This window comes from Xyrauchen texanus, chromosome 6, assembly GCF_025860055.1.
Source record: "Xyrauchen texanus isolate HMW12.3.18 chromosome 6, RBS_HiC_50CHRs, whole genome shotgun sequence".
NCBI classification, from domain to species: domain Eukaryota; kingdom Metazoa; phylum Chordata; class Actinopteri; order Cypriniformes; family Catostomidae; genus Xyrauchen; species Xyrauchen texanus.
Genome location: NC_068281.1, coordinates 39595718 through 39616272, shown reverse-complemented (window position 1 = coordinate 39616272; position 20555 = coordinate 39595718). Strand labels below are relative to the sequence as shown.

General features: G+C 39.9%; 1 protein-coding gene across 1 annotated transcript; it reads left to right on the top strand.

Moving 5' to 3' along the window:
• Positions 1-2280: 2280 nt before the first annotated feature.
• Positions 2281-5986, top strand: LOC127644662 (aquaporin FA-CHIP-like). The gene is made up of 4 exons (XM_052127968.1): positions 2281-2717; positions 4226-4390; positions 4690-4770; positions 5394-5986. Exons 1-4 carry the CDS (start codon positions 2361-2363, stop codon positions 5571-5573), a joined length of 783 nt encoding a protein of 260 aa, XP_051983928.1. The 5' UTR covers positions 2281-2360; the 3' UTR covers positions 5574-5986.
• The last annotated feature ends 14569 nt before the right edge of the window (positions 5987-20555 follow it).

The window sequence follows — 20555 nt, the reverse complement described above, 5'->3', positions numbered from 1 at the left end:
GTTCTTCTAATAATGTTATCATAAGACTTGTCATATGGACTAATCTTATGACGCTTTTATGAGACTAATTTCATGATTTTATCACTTTCTTTGCATTGAAGAGAGCAGCTCAGACATTCTGCAAAGCTTCTCATTTGCTATTCAACAGAAGAGGAAAGGGTATAAAGGTTTGAGGGTTTGAGGGAGAGTATAGTCATTTATGGGTGAACTATTCCTTGAATTGATATGACTTCTTCTACAGTATGTGCACTGCTCAGTAGCAACAAAACAAACCAAAACCATCTAAAGCTATTTCATCTCATCTCAGCCGGTCCATTTAAATATTGAATCACATCATACTGCAGTACAAACTTTGATATATTTGTCTATTCTTGTTTAAGCTTCATGTATCTCAAAGAATGGGTGACATTATATGGTTTGTGTAAATGAACAGTAGGGGTGTAAATATTTGCTCCGATAGCAGTCTGATTAGATTGTGATTGTATACTACATGACACAGTGCATACAAATCATGATAGCTGAAATTGGGTCACAATTCAGGTTCAGTTATTTTGGTAATTACTGTATATCATAATTATTTTTCAAAAATAAGCTGAAGACACAAATGTAACTGTAGGGCTACTTAAATGCATGCCTGAAGTATTTTTACAACTGCAAATAGGTATATATATATATATTGCATAAAAACCAGCATAAAACACTGCCAGAAGTTCCAGAACACCATCTAAAGCACTTTTAACATTCTGTATGCATTGTAGTGTTCTTGTCTGATCAATGCATTGTGATGCATTAATGCATTTTACATCCTAGTTCTAAGAATGTTACATTAAATTAAAAATAATCACCCATTAACTAGGCATGAAATTAGTTAATTTCGACTAGTAAAACAGTATTAAGAGTTATATAGTATGTATATATATATATATATATATATATATATATATATATATATATATATATACATTATAAAGAGTTATATACATGCATAGAGTATAACATGTTATATGCTTGACCACAGTGAAACAGATGCGTGATTTATTTAAGGGTATGTCTTATTGGCACAGACCTCAGATCAACAGTGTTTTAACAGCTCTCTGCCAGCCAGAGCTGATCCAAAGCCAGAACACTGTCAGCCAGCCACTTGGGAGTATAGGTTTATCTTCTGCAGATCCTGATGTTCACCAGTTATATTACCTAAGATCATCTGATGGCACTGTTTGAGGTTATACACTGTGTTTATGGGTGTTAAATGTGTTTGACACCAGTGTTAAACGTGTCTGCGAAAATTACCTTTAATTTCCTCTTCTGCTATCCGAGAGAGAAATAGCCATGTGTTTGGCTTACATGAAATATCGCTCATCTGTTTTTCAGCATTTATGATGTAATAAAGTAGGATTTTAAAGAATAATAAAAGAGATGTATTTAGAAGGAACTGTCCAATTGCGTCTTAATTTACAATTATTAACTACAAACCTGATGAATTAGCCAAAAGGAAACCCTAAGTACGAAATTTTATGCACAATATGTGACCTATCTTTCTATAACTCAAGTTTATATGCAGTATATATATATATATATATATATATATATATATATATATATATATATATATATATATACTATACAGTATATTATATATTATATACAGTGTATGTATACAGGTGCATCTCAATGTTAATATCATGGAAAAGCTGATGATTACGGCTTACAGCTCATGGAAATCAAAAATCCAGTATCTCAAAACATTACAATTATTTATAATACAGAAATATCGACCTTCTGAAAAGCATGTTAATTTATGCACTCAATACTTGGTCCGGGCTCCTTTCCTCCAGTATATGTATATATAATGTATATATAATTCTATATAACATATATATCTCCATTTGGGCACATTCTCTTTTAAAATACTATTCATGATGAACTATGCAACAAAAACGCTTCTTTAGAAAATTGTGTAAAGGATTGTGCAATGTGTTTCCGTGGTACCCTTGTATACTTTTGAAAATTGCCTTTTTGCAAACTTCTTTTAACTATTGTCTTATACTGGATCAAAATGACGGTGTAGCTGCTGGCAGTGTTCAAATCAAATGGATCTAAATTCAATAAGTCCAGGCCAAATAATGCAGATCTCTGAAATGCTGAAAAGTGTGAATGAAGTGACAGAGTGGAGAGGACACTGCCAGGAAAGAAAAGCCCTTTTTTCCTCCCTCTTTCTGCCCCCCGGTCATTAAAACCCGCCCCCTGTTTCAATAGCAGGACCTGCGCTATAAATGCTGTCTTTTGGCAGAGAAACGTAGCAAGTGCCCACACAAACTTAGACCCACACAAACAGCTGAGAGTGGCCAGAACTGCCAGTCATGAAGGAACTCAAGAGCAAGGCGTTCTGGAGGGCCGTTTTGGCCGAGCTTGTGGGTATGACCCTCTTCATCTTCCTGAGCATCACAGCTGCGGTCGGAAACTCCAACAATGACAAGCCAGATCAGGAGGTCAAGGTGGCACTTGCGTTTGGGCTGTCCATTGCCACTCTCGCCCAGAGCCTTGGGCACATCAGCGGAGCCCATTTAAACCCGGCTGTGACCCTGGGCTTGCTGGCCAGCTGTCAGATCAGTTTGCTGAAGGCAGTCATGTACATCATTGCCCAGATGTTGGGTGCAGCGCTGGCGAGTGGTGTTGTGTATGGCGTCACGAAAGGAGATACCCTGGGGCTAAATTCAGTGAGTAACCTGCTCTTTGGTATATTTGATAAGTCACATTTCTCCTTCCTGTTCTGATTAACTGCAAGAGCTTCTTAGTTCCAATACAGATTTCTTAAATGCATTAAAATTCAGTTTATAATTTTACTTTACTTTAAATTTGAGTTTTAATGAATTAAAATCCTAACTGGAATGAGATAGAAATGTATGTCTATGCATGAAAAGGATTATTTGTTAAATCTTTTCTAATTTATTTAACTTTAAGGTAAGAAAGACTTTACATTTAAATGAACTATTCAAGGTATTTTACTTTGTTCAAGAGCAATAAAGATGTGTAGTTGACATACATGGAATATTTGTACTTTTAAAGATGAATTGTCACACATTTTGAAATGAACTACTGAAAAGTCTAAATATTCTTTTACAGGACTTAATATAAACAGACTCTCCGTTATACAGTCATATACATTTTAACCTAAAATCTTGATTTTGATTAGAACACATTCATGGACATGTTATGGGTCAACCACCCATTTCCAAACATACTGTAAAATAAAAAGATTAAAAACAAATGAAATATAGAATGGATAATCATATTTTTATATTGCAATCCACAATAAAACAGAGTAACACAGTGCGTCAGAGTCAATGTGAATGGGTGTGTTTAGGCAGTGACAGATGATAAACTTATATCATTCACATTCAGATGCTGCATTCCCTCCAGTGATTATACCTTCTTTAGCGAGAGGCTTAACATTCAGGAAGGTGTAATGCACTTGTTTGCATTGGCAGTAAACAGAGTCATGTGATGTTGTTTATGCTCAGTGCTGCCCTCTGACCCCAGCACACATCATTTCATTTCTTCATATCAGACTGAAAAAAATAGTTACATAAAAAAATAAAAAATATATATATATATATATATATATATATATATATATATATATATATATATATATATATATATATATATATATGATTCTGATTGTAATATTTACAGTACCTATAATAAGATAAACAGATTAGTATCAGCTTGGCCTATTTTAAAGAAGTCTGATAATAAAATGTCTTTCTTAATTTTCATTGTTATATTAATATTTATATTGTTATTATTTTGCTTTGATTTGTGTTGTTTTTATTAATTTATTTGTTATGTGTTGTTTTTGTTTTGCTTTGTATTGTTTTTGATTTGTGTTATTTTGTGTTGTTTTTGTTTTGCTTTGTATTGTTTTGTATTGTATTTGTTTTGTGTTGTTTTTGTTTTGCTTTTTGTTGTTTTTGTTTTGTGTTGTGTTGTTTTTGTTTTGTGTTGTTTTGTGTTGATTTTGTTTTGTGTTGTGTTGTTTTTGTTTTGTGTTGTTTTGTGTTGATTTTGTTTTGTGTTGTTTTTTTTTGCTTTGTGTTGTTTTTATTGTTTTTGTTTTGTGTTGTTTTGTGTTGTGTTGTGTTGTTTTTGTTTTGTGTTGTTTTTGTTTTGCTTTGTGTTGTTTTTGTTTTGTTTTGTTTCATTTCATTTTGTGTTGTTCTAGATCAACAGTGATATTTCAGCCGGTCAAGGTGTTGGCATTGAACTACTCGCTACCTTCCAGCTAGTGTTATGTGTCATAGCAACCACAGATAAAAGAAGGCGGGACGTGACAGGCTCCGCCCCTTTGGCCATCGGCCTCAGTGTTTGTCTGGGCCATTTGACAGCCGTGAGTAATCAACATTCAAACCTTCCCCTTGCTTTTTGCATGGACATTCTTGTAATTGTTTTAAATATTGCCAGGCTTATAATATGCATAAATGAGGCATACAATTGAAATAGAGCGATGTCTAGCTGTGCAAATTAGTTTCTGCTTTATTTAACAGGAAAATCTAAGAAGAAACAAAGAATCAATTCAATAATGTCTGCATTATTATTTAAATTTGTTGGAAGAAAGGAAGCTAATTTCTCACCCATGATCTTGCAAGAATTCTCATAATTCTCTTCTCCATCTCTCTGTGTTTGTAGATCAGTTTCACTGGATGTGGGATCAATCCTGCAAGATCTTTCGGCCCAGCAGTGATACTCAGAGATTTTACCAACCACTGGGTAAAAATCAATTCCATTTCTGTTTTCCTATTTCCAGATCAAAATGACATCTGGAGAGAGCAGTGAATACACCCTGTATTACGCATGTGCTTGTTGTATGCTATTCAGGATCTATAATTATGTCAGCTAATGTTCAACTAATCAACTAATGTTGAACATTTACAGTTAATAAGTAACAAACATATTGTTTTACATGAATGCTCAGTGGCAAATTGTATCACATGGCTAGACTTTTGACTATCGACATTAGGTCTGGTGCACAACGCAGCTTATTCTTGCCAAGAGCTGCCCACTTTGACAGTCTGACTGACATGTACTAAACCAATCCAAACTAAACTTGTTTAGGGGCAAGTTTGCCTGAAATAAATTATACCGCAATAATAGACTGGCATGGAGAAAATGAATGCAATAATTTTGCGGTAGTCCTCGTGAACGGTTGAACGGAAAAGACCAGAAAGTGTGATTTTGATAGACTTTGTGATCAGAATTTCTGTCCATTCAAAAATATTAAGTACTGATTATTTCACAGACATAACTACAAAACATATGAAGAACTTCTGAAGATTGTTCAGCTCTTTAATGAAAGATCTAGGCAATAATTGGTATTTGTATATCATTTTCAGGTCTACTGGGTAGGCCCTATGTGCGGTGGTGTGGCCGCTGCTCTGGTCTATGATTTCCTGCTGTACCCTAAACTGGACGACTTCCATGACCGCGTGAGAGTGCTGGTGTCCGGCTCCGCTGCAGACTGTGATGTCAACGGATCTGATGACCCCCCTGCTGTGGAGATGTCATCAAAGTGATGCAACACTTGACATATTTAGTGTATGATACTCTTCAAGACTCTTCACAATATATTTGTAAATATATATTTTTATCAACAGGGGATTAGCATTATTTTAAAATGTACTTCACAACATGAGTTTATAAAATGCAAATGTAAAGCCATCTATTTAGTTGTTTAAATGAACATTTGTCATTTTATCTTAATTCATTTGAGCTTTTTATCATTTTTTGAATACCGTTTAGTGAATCGGTATGTACCTCAGGAAAATTGTACAATTTTCTCTTGTTTTCAAAATCTCACATGTCAGTATTCAGAATGTAGATTCACTTTTTTGTAAGCATTTTAAATGCAAGTTTGTTTTACGTCATTTTGTATTGTATTATATGTACACTATGATATTGTTTTCTCTACTTTTGTAAGTAAACTTTAGGATGTTAAATCTTACATTTTGTAAGTTCGTTGTCTTTTTTCTCTTAAAGGCTGCCGTCATTTTCTAAATCTAGTTTGAAATCATGTTATGATTTGCATTTATGCATTCTTTATCGTACAAACATTTAGTTTTCAAGCAATAACAAAGATACTTGCTTCATGCTTGTGATACAAGACTCTGAATGATTTCAGTTAAAAAATGTTGTATGAATACTTATTTTTATTATTAACTGGAAAGTATGGCAGTGTCATCATGTGGCTTGTTGAGGAGAGGTGTGCCATCACTGTATAAAGCGGTTGTAATGCAAGTAAGCAGTAAGAAACACCTAGCAACCACCTAGAATACTAAAGCAACCAGCCAGAGCAGCCTAGCAACGAGAAAGCACCACTCTACATCACCACTCTATATCACAAAAATGTAAGGCATTTAGCTCTTAGATGGATGTTCCAGAGAGATGTCAAAATTTGCTTTAGCTTTACATATGTGTTGCTGTCAAGCATAACCTACCTTTTGGTGAAAAAGTGCAATTCAACTATCCTATACAAAGACCAGAATCGGTGGAATTTCTTAAGCAACTCACAGTACATTGTAAGTTTCAGTTCACCTAAATTTACTTGAAGTTAAGAGTCTTGCTAAAGGATTGTGATTGTTCCTAAATTACCCATTGTTGGGTTTGAAATTACACTTTCTTATACCAACCCTGATCTTTAACCTGTAACCAGTTACTTGAATATTTAACTGAAATCCATAATCAGCTAAATCTAGAAATGGGACGATATGGTTATCTTTTGGTTCGATATACAATATGAGGTTCACGATTGGATAGTTCGATCTATCTGTCTAAATTGTATTTGTCTCGATACAATTTTGCTTACTTTTTGAAAAATGTTTGTGCAAAATGCACATTTTATAATTTCTCAAAATAAATATATTTAATACACAATATAAATCTTAAATCTTTAAATAATAAGAGTTTCTCATATAGCTCTCATTCTTAAAAAGATTGCAAGCAAATAAGCCTTCAAAAACAGTGGACTACATTTAGACTGATCAGGTGCATAACAAGAAATAGAACAGAACCTGTCCTGACAAAGGATGTGAAAAGATATTTAATCGTTTGTCTTGATTATAATAATCACATTTTAACTTTTTTTTTTTTTTAAATATAAAAATTATACATTCTATCAATTAATCTCAACCCATCTCATGAAAAGTCGTACATAATTTACGAGGTGGCCATTTCGTGTGATGTCGCACGATTTTGTTCGCATGAACTTGACTTGATAACGTGCAAATTTCCGAATGCCTAATGTGGAAGTAAGTGCAAGTTTAATATGATGCCCTTACCCAAACCCCTTATCTAAACTTCAGTAGAGTGTGTAAACATGACAGGAAGCTGTTGTGTGCAACAGAAGCTAGTAATTGTCGCGTATTAGATGGAAACGTTGTCCAGCGTCGTCATTGGCTGCAGTGAAAGTCGTGGGAATTAAAACGAGTGCAGTCGCATGATATCACACAAATTAGCCAAATTTAGAAAAGTCGTTTGCATCCTGACGATTTCACCGTGAGAGAGTGTTGGTAATATCATTAAGTTTACATTCATTTTTATAACAAGCATTACAATGGTAGTCAATTTAAGAGTTTAACGTGCATCTCACAGACTCACACAGGTTCATTTATTATTGAGAGAGAAGTCACTCTTTTTAGCGCATCCTTGCTATTTGTTGTTAAAATGTATACTTTTTTCTTTTTTATCTGACGGTAAAGAACAGAAAGGATATTAAAAGACATTATTCAATAGTATTCAAAAGTACAGCGCAGGATCTTATCTAATGGATACATATTACATGTACATGGAAGAAATGGTCCATTTATATCTCAAGCACTATTCAACAAAACAATTTGTATAACAAATGTGATTTTCCTGGTATTCCAGTACTTTTATTATAAGCACAGTAGGGATAAAATCAAGCGATAGAGAGATTATGATGTTTGATAGGCCATTTCATCTATGATCAAATGGACGGAAAACAATGATGAAAATTTCGAAATACTCAGTTATGCCTTGTTATGGTTCGTCGTTTTAGTTTTTGGTTCGCGATATATCGAAATTCGATATATCGTCCCAACACTAGCTAAATCAGGTACACATTAATCTGTTTAATGAGCCACCAAAGGAGCTCAAAGTTTGAACGTTTTATCATAACGACTTCTAAAGCATCTAAAATTATATTATCATTCCTTAAATTAACGTTATATTGAACTTCTCCACTTTGAAAGTAGAGCACTTTGTACTCTGATTAGAGCCGTATTTCAGAACCAGTACAATGAAGAGAGAAGAGAAGAATACAAATATCTGAGCATTTCTGTTCACAACAAACTGACCTTTTCGAGCCAAAAATAATCAAGTGAACAGCAAATGTCAGTCAGATCTTTTCTTCCTCCGCAAAACACAAATATGTCCACCAGTTTAATAAAGTCAATTCTGACCTTCAACCCAACAGCTTGGCTTTGCTTTTAAAATCATGTTCATTTTAAATAACAGACATTTTAACTAGTTGAAGAGAATGTGAGTGGTGCTTGAATGTGCAAATTTCACCACCTGATGCTAGGGAATTATGGGTGATTGCCGGGGTGTTGCTATGTGGTTGCCAGAGGTGGGTAGTAACAAAGTACAAATTCTTTGTAATTGTATTTAAAGACAGTTTTTGAATATTTTTACTTTACTTAAGTATATTGATTTCCATTAATTTCACTTTACTTCACTACATTTTCAAGAGAAAATTAATACTTTTATTGTGATTCATTTCTCCAGAACCTTTTTGTGGCTGAACATTGCAAAAAATAACACCTCTGCAAACTCGGTGAGAGTGATGTTTGATTTGTGAACAAATCATATGAGTCGAATCTTTATCAGTTTGATTCTTTTAAATCTGGTAAAATGATTCGAAAACTGATCTGAATGATTCGTTTCGCAAATCAATTTGCGAATCTGAATCAAAATCGCAAGGAGAACAGCGTAAAACACGGTTGTGTCTCCACTTGGTTATCTAAGAGACAAGACTATTCACGTAAAATTTATTCTGTTTATCTCTTAATTTGATATTATTTTGTCTATGTGAAATACTGATGAATTATGTGTGATACGATTTGTTCAAGTCTCCTGCCTTTACTGAAGAATTGTTCATATCATGGTTGATAAGGCCTTCTAGGCGGGTTTTAGTGGGTCTGTTCAAAACCTAGTGAGCATCCTCCGGGCAGTATTTTTAGTCATTATAGGCACTCTACCAATGTGAAGGCTGTTCCAAAAGGTAGGTATCTTCATTATACTGCCTCTTAAGATATCTTGTTTTGGCCAAATTCTAAAGTAGTATCGTATGTATCCTTTCACAGGTAGGCGAATGCACCGTGATGAGCTCGGTGGAAAAATTAATCCAAGATGGTGGACGAAGCGAGAGAAATTTAGATTATAAATATAATTGGAATCCATTCAATACTGAAAAGTCTAATAAATAACAGTTTAATATGAAACAAAACTGACTATTTTACCCAAAATATGTGTGTGCTGTGTGCTGTGCATTGTTAGACTAAAGAGAGGATTGTCAGTTCTCTTATGTCACCTGTATTGAAATCAGTTGCGAATCGAGTTTGAAATAGACACAGTGTGTTGTTTTGCTGTTGCCAGGGTTCTGGGTGGGTGCTAGAGCATTCTGGGTGGTCACAATATTTTACCCATCATGTTGTCCCGTGTGCTGAAATCTGACTCCCTATGGTTACGGTTAGGGGTAGGTTTAGTTGTGGCTTTTAGGGATAGGGACCAATGACTTCCTACTATGGATTGGCTTAGGGGTGGGTGTAGGAACCAATCAGGTAGCGGGGAGTAAGAATCTGGTGGGGAGTCCAATTTCGGCACAACACTGGCAGGCAAAAATTGTGTGATCACTAAAAAACGTAATAGCACAAGTTTAAGTACTTTACATTCTAAAAATAATATCTTCAGATTTTTCGGTAAATCTTTTAGCTATAGTTACGTTCTGTAATATCCTAATATATATATTGCAATATCTTATATTTGCCCATAATTTAAAAAAAAGAGCATCCAAATGTGACATTATGGTTTTAAAAAGGATGTGGTAAGCCTATGCCAAAAAGCTGGTTATTATTTCTGCCTTTATGTACCATAATAGTCAGTTCTCGTGTATTACAACTACTGTATGTATTCATCTAGACAAGAATATTGGTGTAATTATGAGTCCCATTGTTAGATCTAACAATCTTGATGTGAATCATGAGCCATCAATATGGAACAGTGTGTGATATTACACACATTTATCAAACAATGGTGTCTGAAGGGTACAGACAAATCACCAATCAGAGGTCACCATGAAGTTCATTTACTTAAAAGTTAATATGTAAAAAATGCTTTAGAGAAATTATTTTTGTTGGACCAAAGCATTAACACACCGACACTGATTCTAATCTTTAACATCACATATATTTAATATTTAATAACACGATATCAATATTATACAAATTATGTCAGAGTGTATCATCACATTGCTGGTGTTGATTTTTTAAGAGCCATATCCTAGTTTCACAGTCTTTCACATTATTTTCTTTTGCCAATGATTAACTTTCCTTTTGACTCCTGTGAGGAGAGGAAAGCAAAGCTCTATGTTTAAACCTGGGAGTGATGGAAACTCTCCGTCACTAAACAATAAAAACTATACATCTACAGAAATATTTAGTACAGGTGAACAAGCCATCATGCGCTTGTGCAAATGTTTCAAATTGTGTTTAATGGACCAGTCGCTAGAAGCCCATGGATAAAGCCTGGAAGCTTCTCTCCACCTCCTTCCTTTGTGCATCTTATCCTGTCTCGTATCCTGTTCCACACCTAAGGAATGTTGCATCTCTTTATGCCTATTGTTCACAAGGTCATGTAGTAAGCCAGTGCTCATGAATGGGTAACCTTATAGTCAATAAATAAATACATTTTCTACACTACATAAAACATGGTTCCCCTTCTGTCGCTCTGTCCACGTTGTGTCGGAGAAGCGACACTAGGGGTCTCTCTTGAGCGCCGATATTCACCTCTGACCTATTGAAAAGGGCCAATGAGAGTTGGCAGTCAGTATTTGCATACCCCGCTCCCGCATACGGGTATTTAAGCGGGGCAAATACGGAAGTTTAGTCAGAAAATTTCCTGATGTGCTTCTCTAAAAGAGCAAAACACAGCGGCGTTGAACGTTCTTTTCAGAACGCGTCTTTTTCAAGATGCCCTTCCGCCCCTGTGTTGTTCCTGGATGCGGTAGAGTGCTCTCCGCTTCAGACGGCCACAGGCGCTGTCTCGTGTGTTTGGGCCGCGATCACACCGAGACGGCGTTTGTGGATGGTTCAAGTTCTCACTGCAAGAACATGACCATGACCACGTTGCGGTCGTGGCTTGCTTTCAAACAGAAAGCAAGCCACCCCAGCTGCACCCCGCATTGCTCCTTCTTCCCACGGGATTGAGGACGATGCGGTTGGCGCTGAGGGCGATTTGAGGCGGCAGCGGGTGCGGTTTCGCCGGGTAGCCCCCGCGAACCTCCCGTTCCCGACACGCTCGCTGGTCCCCGTCCATGCTCGCGGCGATAGCGGCTCGCCTCACGGCCCGGCTGTCTATCCTCCCGAGCCCGAAGCAGATGAGCTCGCCGCTGCATCGGAGAGTGTGATGTCTGATGCCGAGGACTCCCCTGGACTGCCGCCTTCGGGCCAGCAGGCCCAGGCTGAAGCCGACGCTCAGATGTCTGACATGCTTTCCTGGGCCGCCGTAAGCGTCTGGTTGGATTGGAACCCTCCATCCTCCCCATAGCCTTTACGGATGGATGACTGGTTCCTGGGGGCAGCGCGCCGTTCGCGGCCTCGCATCCCCCCGGTCCCGTTTTTCCCGGAGGTGCATGACGAGCTGACGTCTACGTGGAGAGCCCCGCTTTCTGCCCGTCTAGGTGCCACCCGCTCCACTCTCACCACCCTCGACGGCGGAGAGCGCCACGGATATGGGGCGATTCCCCAGGTCGATAGGGCAGTTGCGTACCATCTATGCCCCGGTAGCCCTACCTCCTGGCGTGGCGCCCGTACTACCATCCAAGCCCTGTAGGACAACATCCTCGCTCAGCGAAGGCCTACAGTGCGGCTGGACGCGCTGCCTCCGCCCTGCATGTGATGGCCCTCCTGCAAGTCCACCAGGCCAAAGCACTCAGAAACATGCACGGGGGTGGACCTGATCCTGATGTGCTGCAGGAACTGCGCTCAGCGACCGACCTCGCCCTGAGAGCGACGAAGGCCACAGCGCAGGCACTCGGACAGGCGATGGCCACCCTAGTGGTCCAGGAACGGCATCTTTGGCTCAGTCTGGCTGATTTGAGAACGGTTTGGCAAGGCCCAGGTAGACCTGCTCGCCTCCCAGGAAACCTCCCACTGCCCGCTCTGGTACACCCTAACAGAGGCTCCCCTCGGGACAGACGCGCTGGCACACAGCTGGCCCTCGGGGCTGCGCAAGTACGCATTTCCCCTAGTGAGCCTTCTTGCACCGATGCTGGGCAAGGTCAGGGAGGACGAGGAGCGAGTCACGTTAGTGGCCCCCTACTGGCCCACTCGGACTTGGTTCTCGGAACTCAGACTTCTCGCGACAGCTCCTCCCTGGCGAATTCCCCTGAGAAAGGACCTCCTCTCTCAGGGGCCGGGGCACGCTCTGGCACCCGCGCCCAGACCTCTGGAACCTCCACGTCTGGTCCCTGGGCCGGAATCGCGGAAGAGCTAGCCGGCTTACCGGTGACCGTTGTGAATACAATTAACCAAGCCAGAGCCCCTCTACCAGGCACCTTTACGCCCTAAAGTGGCACTTGTTAGCAGATTGGTGTTCTTCCCGAACTGAAGACCCGCAGAGATGCGCGATTAGGTCAGTGATCCTCTTCCTACAGGAGAGGCTGGACAGGAGGCTGTCCCCGTCCACCCTCAAGGTGTATGTTGCCGCCATTGCAGCCCACCACGATCCTGTAGACGGCAAGTCTTTGGGTAAGCACGACCTGATCCTCAGGTTCCTGAGAGGCGCCCGGAGGTTGAATCCCTCCCGGCCAAGCCTAGTTCCCTCCTGGGATCTCTCGGTAGTCTTGGCAGGGCTCCAGAGACCCCCCTTCGAGCCGCTTGAATCAATTGGACTCAGGGCCCTCTCTATCAAGAGGGTCGGGGACCTGCAAGCGTTCTCTGTCAGCGACACTTGCCTGGAGTTCGTTCTGGCAGATACGTCTGTGATCCTAAGACCGCGACTGGGCTATGTGCCCAAGGTTCCTACCACACCATTCCGAGATCAGGTAGTGAACCTGCAAGCTGCCCGGGAGGAGGCAGACCCAGCCCTTTCATTGCTATGTCCAGTGCATGCCCTGCGCATTTACCTGGACCGCACACAGAGCACCAGGCGCTCTGAGCAGCTCTTTGTCTGCTTTGGGGGCGGCAGAAAGGAATGCCGTCTCCAAACAGAGGCTCGCCCACTGGGTTGTTGGCGCCATCACACTGGCTTATCACACCCAGGCGTGCCCCTACCCTTGCGGGTCGAGCTCACTCAACAAGGGGTGTTAGCGTCCTCATGGGCACTGGCCAAGGGCACTTCCCTAGCAGACATCTGTAGAGCCGCGGGTTGGGCAACACCCAACACCTTCGGAGGTTTTACAACCTCCGCGTTGAGTCGGTTAGCGTCTCGTGTTTTGTCAGGTCGAGCCCGTAGAACTTCGGTAACGCGTAGACTGACCGGCCGGGTGGATCAGCTTGTGCCCAGCGCCCTTTCCTGGCGTCAAGGTTAAGTAGTCGCCTTTTTTCCCAGAGCCCCACTCGAGTCGGGACCCTGGTCGATTCCTCCCCAGAACTTCGCCGACCCAAGCCACTGCGGGTACCCTGATGGCTACCCTGTACTGGTATAGGTGCTCCACAGGTAAGGCCTCCTGCTCGGACTTCCCCTGTGTGTATTTCCACGGTTCTGTCCCTTCTGAGCGGACCCCGTGTCTCCCTTAGGCAGTTACAGCTGCCCGGTCGCCATGCTGTAGCAACTCCCCCTTCGAGGCTGGATCTACCACCGCACCATACTTTCCACATGAGCCCTAAGGCGGCCGTGTGATGTGTCTACCACTTTTCCTCCCCAAGAAAAAGGGCAGGTGTGGTCTCCGCGAGGGTCTGGGTAAGACCCCTTCCCTATATGCGTGTAAGGGCCCGGCGTGATTGCTCTATCACGAGAAACATAGAGAAAAGAGGCCCAGCCAGGCTGGCCCGTTCCCATGTTGGCAAACATCGCCTTGTTCCCCTCTCAGGGTAACTAGAAGGATCCCGATGTTACGTATGGGGCATTGGGGAAGAGTGCGTGCAGCCAGGTACAGGCGATCGCGCGGCACTGGATGAATCCCTGCCCGCCTCTGTATCGGCAGTTCACGCATGCGGTTCAGCACATGGCAAGATTGGAATGGGTCCCCTAGTGTCGCTTCTCCGACACAGCGTGGAGAGAGTGACAGAAGGGAACGTTTGGTTGCGTATGTAACCTCCGTTCCCGAGGGAGGGAACGACACGTTGTGTCTTTCCTCCGCCATGTCGCTGAACCGAGCCACTGTTGTGGCGGACCATTCCGGCTCCTCAGAAAAATCCTGACTAAACTTCCGTATTTGCCCCGCTTAAATACCCGTATGCGGGGGCGGGGTATGCAAATACTGACTGCCAACTCTCATTGGCCCTTTTCAATAGGTCAGAGGTGAATATCGGCGCTCAAGAGAGACCCCTAGTGTCGCTTCTCCGACACAACGTGTCGTTCCCTCCCTCGGGGAACGGAGGTTACATACGTAACCAAACGTTTATTCTAAAATATCATAATGTAGAGAGGGTTTTTGGGTGCAGCTTTACTGGACCATAATGGCCTCAGACTTTTGGGCATATGGGCAGGTTTGTGTATTTCTGTAATTGCTGATCTCCTGGGATTTTCACACATAACAGTCTCTAGAATTTACTCCAAATGGTGCCAAAAACAAAAAACATCCAGTGAGCATCAGTTCTGTGGACGGAAATGTCTTGTTGATGAGAGAGGTCAACAGAGAATGGCCAGACTTGTTCAAACTGACAAAGTCAATGGTATCTCAGATAACCACTCTGTACAATTGTGGTGAGATGAATAGCATCTCAGAATGTTAATCTATAATGTTGTGGCTGATCAGTGTATATCAAACACAGTCCTTGACTCTTATTTATGGCAAAGCTTTTAATCAGTTAAAAAAATTATTCGATCACAAATGCTCAACACCTGACTCTATAAAGTCTTTGAAGTTGAGGCGTCACTGATGCCCTTTAATGTCATACTTGAGGAAACACTTAGAGTGGAAGTAGTAAATATGGAGCAGACTTGACAGCTTTCATTCAAACTCTTCCTGGAAGATGTGTTCAGAATGTGTTTGCAGATTGTTTTAGGTTTTTCTTTTATTTTTCACTCTTTTACTCACTTACCAGCTGGTCCTCCATGTCACGTGAGCTCAACTAATCAGTGTGGTGATGTCAACAGCTCTGCTTCATTCACCACTATGTTATATGTAGGCAGGGTGCGAATTACACAATGACCTATAGGTGTTGCTGGGGGTGTTGTTGTTGAGGTTTCTGATTTAATTATACACTTTTTTTCATGCATTTGTTCAACTTGTTTATGTTAATTGGTACATACAATATTGTTCATCTTTAGTTCAGTCAGGACCACTTTGGCAATAAATAATTTATTGTATGTTAGATACAATAATTTCCTTTGGTGATATGGTTCCATTATGGGGAGGGGCATTCTTCTCCTGCTGTTAAAGGATAGAGGGAAGCTCAACAAGAATCCCCCATACTGGAACCATCAGCAAGGAAAGCATTACATCTGGCAAATTATCCAAGGAAAGGAGACTCCTGATCTGAAGAGGGGTATCTCGGAAGATGATGCATCTGAGCTGCTTAGAAGATCTGGCCATGACGTCACCTTGAACATAAAGCAACAAGCAGAAAAGTGCACACAACTAGGCTGGCTAAAACTATTAACCATTAACAATGGAGACTAATGGATATGTAAGGTAGCTGGGGAGGAGGTGGGTTGTTGTCAGGTGCTTGGCTATGCTGGCAAGAATGCTGTGTTGAATATATATATATATATATATATATATATGTATATTCAGATAATTAAAATGCATTATATTCTTGTGGCAGAAGAGTTCATCATTGATAATACAATACAATAAGTGGCTTTAGAATACAATGTATTGTTTACTACCATATTATTGATCATAAGTCAATCATTGGCATACAGTTCACTGCAATCCATTTCAAGTGAATTTGTCAGTCAGTTCGAGATTTATTACGAGGGCTTTTTTAAGGACCCGTCAATTTCAACACACGTCAGACATGCTTGTGTAGCATCTCGGGTGCGTTGCGTCATAAACATAACATTTTTAGGTCACTGTGTCAAGTTAAATATAGTTTAATACTTAGAACACATCTTGAGATCCCTTAGATCAAATCTGCACTCCATCAAATGTTTTGAACGCAAGAACATAACAAATGTCTGTTTTGTGCTGTCTGGTTGTTTTATTCACTGTATAAACTGTTCGTTGCCACACAGCTGAAATTTCAATTACTGCCCTCTGGAGTAAACAGGTGGTACTACAAGCTTGCATTTCTCAGGAATCTTCTTTATTACAATCCGGGGGCATTGCGATTAATTGAGTAAATTTTTTAACGCATTATTTTTTATAAAATTAATCCCACTGAATTAACGTGTTAAATCGACAGCCCTAATATATATAGTCCGTCCTTGATAGATAGACTACTGTTATTGGAGGAAGTAGGTCAGCTGGGTGTCAGCTGATTCTGAGCTTGCCTCCCGTGGCCTGACTGAACTAACGCTTGTGCTCGATTTCATGTTAGTTCTATCAGGAAGACTTGCAGACTTGAGTGAGATTTAAGATGACATTTATTTGATGAAGATAAAACAGAAAAGTAATGTGCAGGACGGGACTCAACCTGTGGTGGTGGGGTGGTGGAGGTTGCCGTGTTAGCACACTGAACATTAACATTACTGGTCATGGCAAGCAGCTAAGGGTCTGGATAATTATAACTACAGGTGGCTTGAAAACTACTGGAAAATGAATGTCACAATGATAAGCCCCACAAAAACTGCCAATGCTGAAACAGTCCGAGTCAAACCAGATTTAATAATCAGAGGTTGCATTAAACTAATTCTCCATCACTTTCCTTTTTGAAAAAAAACATTGACAGATTATTCCAAATACTGTCCGTCATTTTGGAAGACAACAAAGGTGAAAAACATTTAAACCAAGCCTTTGTTTTATTAATCAGCTTTACAAGGTTCATATCTCATGTGACAGAGTTTTTCTTGGCAGAGTGTGTGAGAAGGTGGCACTTGTTAATGCAGAAATAATGGTAACGTAATGGCAAAGGTACATGCCTCATATCTGAAGATTTTTAAATGGAACCTATTATCACAGATGTTTCCTCTTTTTTTCTGTCTCTCTCTCTTTCACACACACACACATACAGGGTGCGTGCAGAGAGCGCTAGAATCCAGTAACTTTACCATGTAATTGTGTGTGATTGGTAATGGGAATAAGCTGTGAAGCAGAAGCATCTGCATTGGATGAACACACTAAGCATAATGGGTCATTTTGCTGCCTGTGAAAAAGGTGGATAGTAACAAAGGCAACTACCAAGTGTGTCTGATTTTTATTTCAGCTTTTGTTGATAGATTTGTGGTTATTTTCCGTAATTAAACAAGCTTAATTCATGCATTCAACTCATCATCATTAAGTCAAAAATGGGAAACTTTATCATTCAACTGAACTGTATATAAGCATTTTAGACACTTACATTTTCCAAACACTATTGGTCTGACAAACAGATAGTACAAGTTCGATAGACCAAACTCAAGCCATTGGGTGCATAAAGTGGAACCAAGTGGATTTTTAATGAATTTTTTTACTTCCAAAACAATAGTTGATCCTTTGTTAAAAAACTATTATTGTTGGGAAAATTTCATCTAAATTTAGGTCAAATGCCCATTTCACATCGCAAGCGTGATCGGCAAATGAGTAGAACGTATTTTTTTGGTGCCCCTGTTAACAGGTTACAGCATTCACATCAGAAGCGTTGCATGAGCTTCACTGCAACGGGGGTTTCAGCTCTGAATCTATTTTTGCAGTGCCGCTCACGCTCAATTAAAATGACTGTGCACTGTTGATGGATAAAATGAATGTGATTTGACTCAAAAAAGTACACAATGCACAAAATAAGCATATATTAGTAGTCTAGTGTGTCTTTATATTGTATTAATTAGAGCACATCTGAAAAACAAATGAAAAGAAAAAAAAAGGTTTAACCATTTAAACCAATTTAAAATATTTTAATTATAGATCTTAATCAGAAGTACGGTTTATCATATCAAACTACAGTAAACTAAAACTTATGAGCATGAAAATATGAGACTTTTATGTATTATTAAACATAGAACAGGTCTACAGGCTTCAGCAATACCCAGTCACAGCCGAGTTTGCTTTCACTTGTAAACACATGTACGTGACAGACCGTGATGTTGGTAAATTCAGAATTGACCTCATTCGTGTTCAACAATGGATGATACAAGACTGATTGTGGAGGTGGAGAAGCACAAAGTGCTCTATTATTTACCTTTTAGATTTGAATGTGGTCCTCCTCCTCTTTAAATAAGATTTGACAATGATCAAGTTTGTAATACTTATCAATGACCCACTCCTGATAACCATTTTATAAGTCATGGTCTTCATTCAAATAAATACTCACCGTAGTAACATAGAAATCACAGCGTTTTTCTGTATAGAGCCACTGCTGTGATGCTTCTTTAGAAATAGCAACAATGGAGGTTACAGTGAGGCACTTGCAATGGAAGTGAATGGGGCCGAAGTTTTGAGGTTTTAAAGGCAGAAATGTGAAGCTTATCATTTTATAAAAACAATTACATTATTTGTTCTGTTAAAATGTGTGAATTATTTGAGCAGTAAAGTTGTTTAATTGTCATTTTGAAAGTCATTTAAGGGAATATGGGTTTATGGCGTTTTATCATCATGGCAGCAAAGTAGTAAAATTGGCTCTAACTCTACACAGAAGAGGTTAGTAAGTGATTTCATCACACTAAAATCATTTTAACACATATTGTTTACGTCTTATGGCTGTACTTTTGAAACAGTGAGTATTTTAACGTTTACGGATTGGCCCCATTCACTTCTATGTAAGTGCCTCACTATTGGAAGGTAGCTTTTGCTTTTAATTTAAGGAAAAGGCAGGATAAGTAGAAATAACTTTTTGTGGTAATCAACATTTTGCCAGAGATGCTGATGATTGAGCTTAACTTGTATTGTATACCCGGAGTATTCCTTTAAGTATCAAACTCAGACGTGTCAAACTCTCTATGGCTCAACTGTGACCTGTACCTGGAACAACTGTCAAACATGTCTACAAATATTTTAGGGGGCTGTAACACTGGTCCCCTCTCAAAAACAAAATATTTGCATGACGCCCCTGATCAGAATCTTTGCGTTCAGGAATCTGTTTATTGTACTTTTTCTAACAATCTCTGGGAAAACTAGATGGCAAAGGACGTTTCTTTGTCAACTTTTCCCACCATGTGAGCTGAGTCTCTTATCAGTGACTAGATTTGTTTTTTACTTTCTCAGGTCTATTGAGTTGGTTCTTTTGCGGTAGTGCTGATGGTGGTGGAGTCGTCTCTTTATCCTGTCTCCCGGTTTTCCTGGTCGACTCAGTCTGTTGTGGCACAAACATTTCAGACACTAAGACACAGCCTTTGTTTGAGTGTGCACATGGAACTCAATGGGGTGAACAATGATAAAGAAAAATATTGCTGAGGAAATATGATGTAACATGGCACGTGCAGCTTGTACTTGAGTTTGCATTTTTAGCTCGCCTACCAGGGGGTGCAGATCAGATGCAGGCCTTTGCATGCAACTCAAAAGACAACAACTGCCACCAGCGCAGCTGCTGTTCAAACCAATCTAAACTCACCACCACCAAATATAACTACCATTAGCCGGTTACTAAGAAATCAGTTTTTGAAAAGGCGGATGTAGTTCAATAGTTGCTGTGGATTGGGTTGACCGTAGCAACCCAATCAACAGCAACTATTGAACAACATCCGCCTTTTCACTGGGACAAATAAACAACAATTGCTTCATGGTGATAGTACTAGTCTCCACATCCTGAAATGACCAACAGCATTAGCAAATGGTACCTTGTGGTCACATATCACACCACTCAAACCAAAACTCTTGTCCAGAGCATTGTCTTCAGTTCTGCAGACTTCTTGGACGCAAGTTAAAACAAATGGAAATTGTTTTGCAAATGCAAATGGCAACCTTACAATGCTTGAGTCAGCTGAATATTATAATGTTTGAGTAGTAGTAGTAGTAGTAGTCCTTTATTGTCACATAGTAAACCAGTGAAATTGGCCATCGACCTGTCCATACAAACATA

What these genes read in the sequence shown, in the direction of transcription:
- LOC127644662 (XM_052127968.1), top strand. Translation starts at nt 2,361, where the DNA reads ATGAAGGAACTCAAGAGCAAGGCGTTCTGGAGGGCCGTTTTGGCCGAG. An exon ending in ATACCCTGGGGCTAAATTCA is followed by an intron (nt 2,718 to 4,225) that starts GTGAGTAACCTG and finishes GTGTTGTTCTAG; the next exon opens with ATCAACAGTGATATTTCAGC. An exon ending in GTCTGGGCCATTTGACAGCC is followed by an intron (nt 4,391 to 4,689) that starts GTGAGTAATCAA and finishes CTGTGTTTGTAG; the next exon opens with ATCAGTTTCACTGGATGTGG.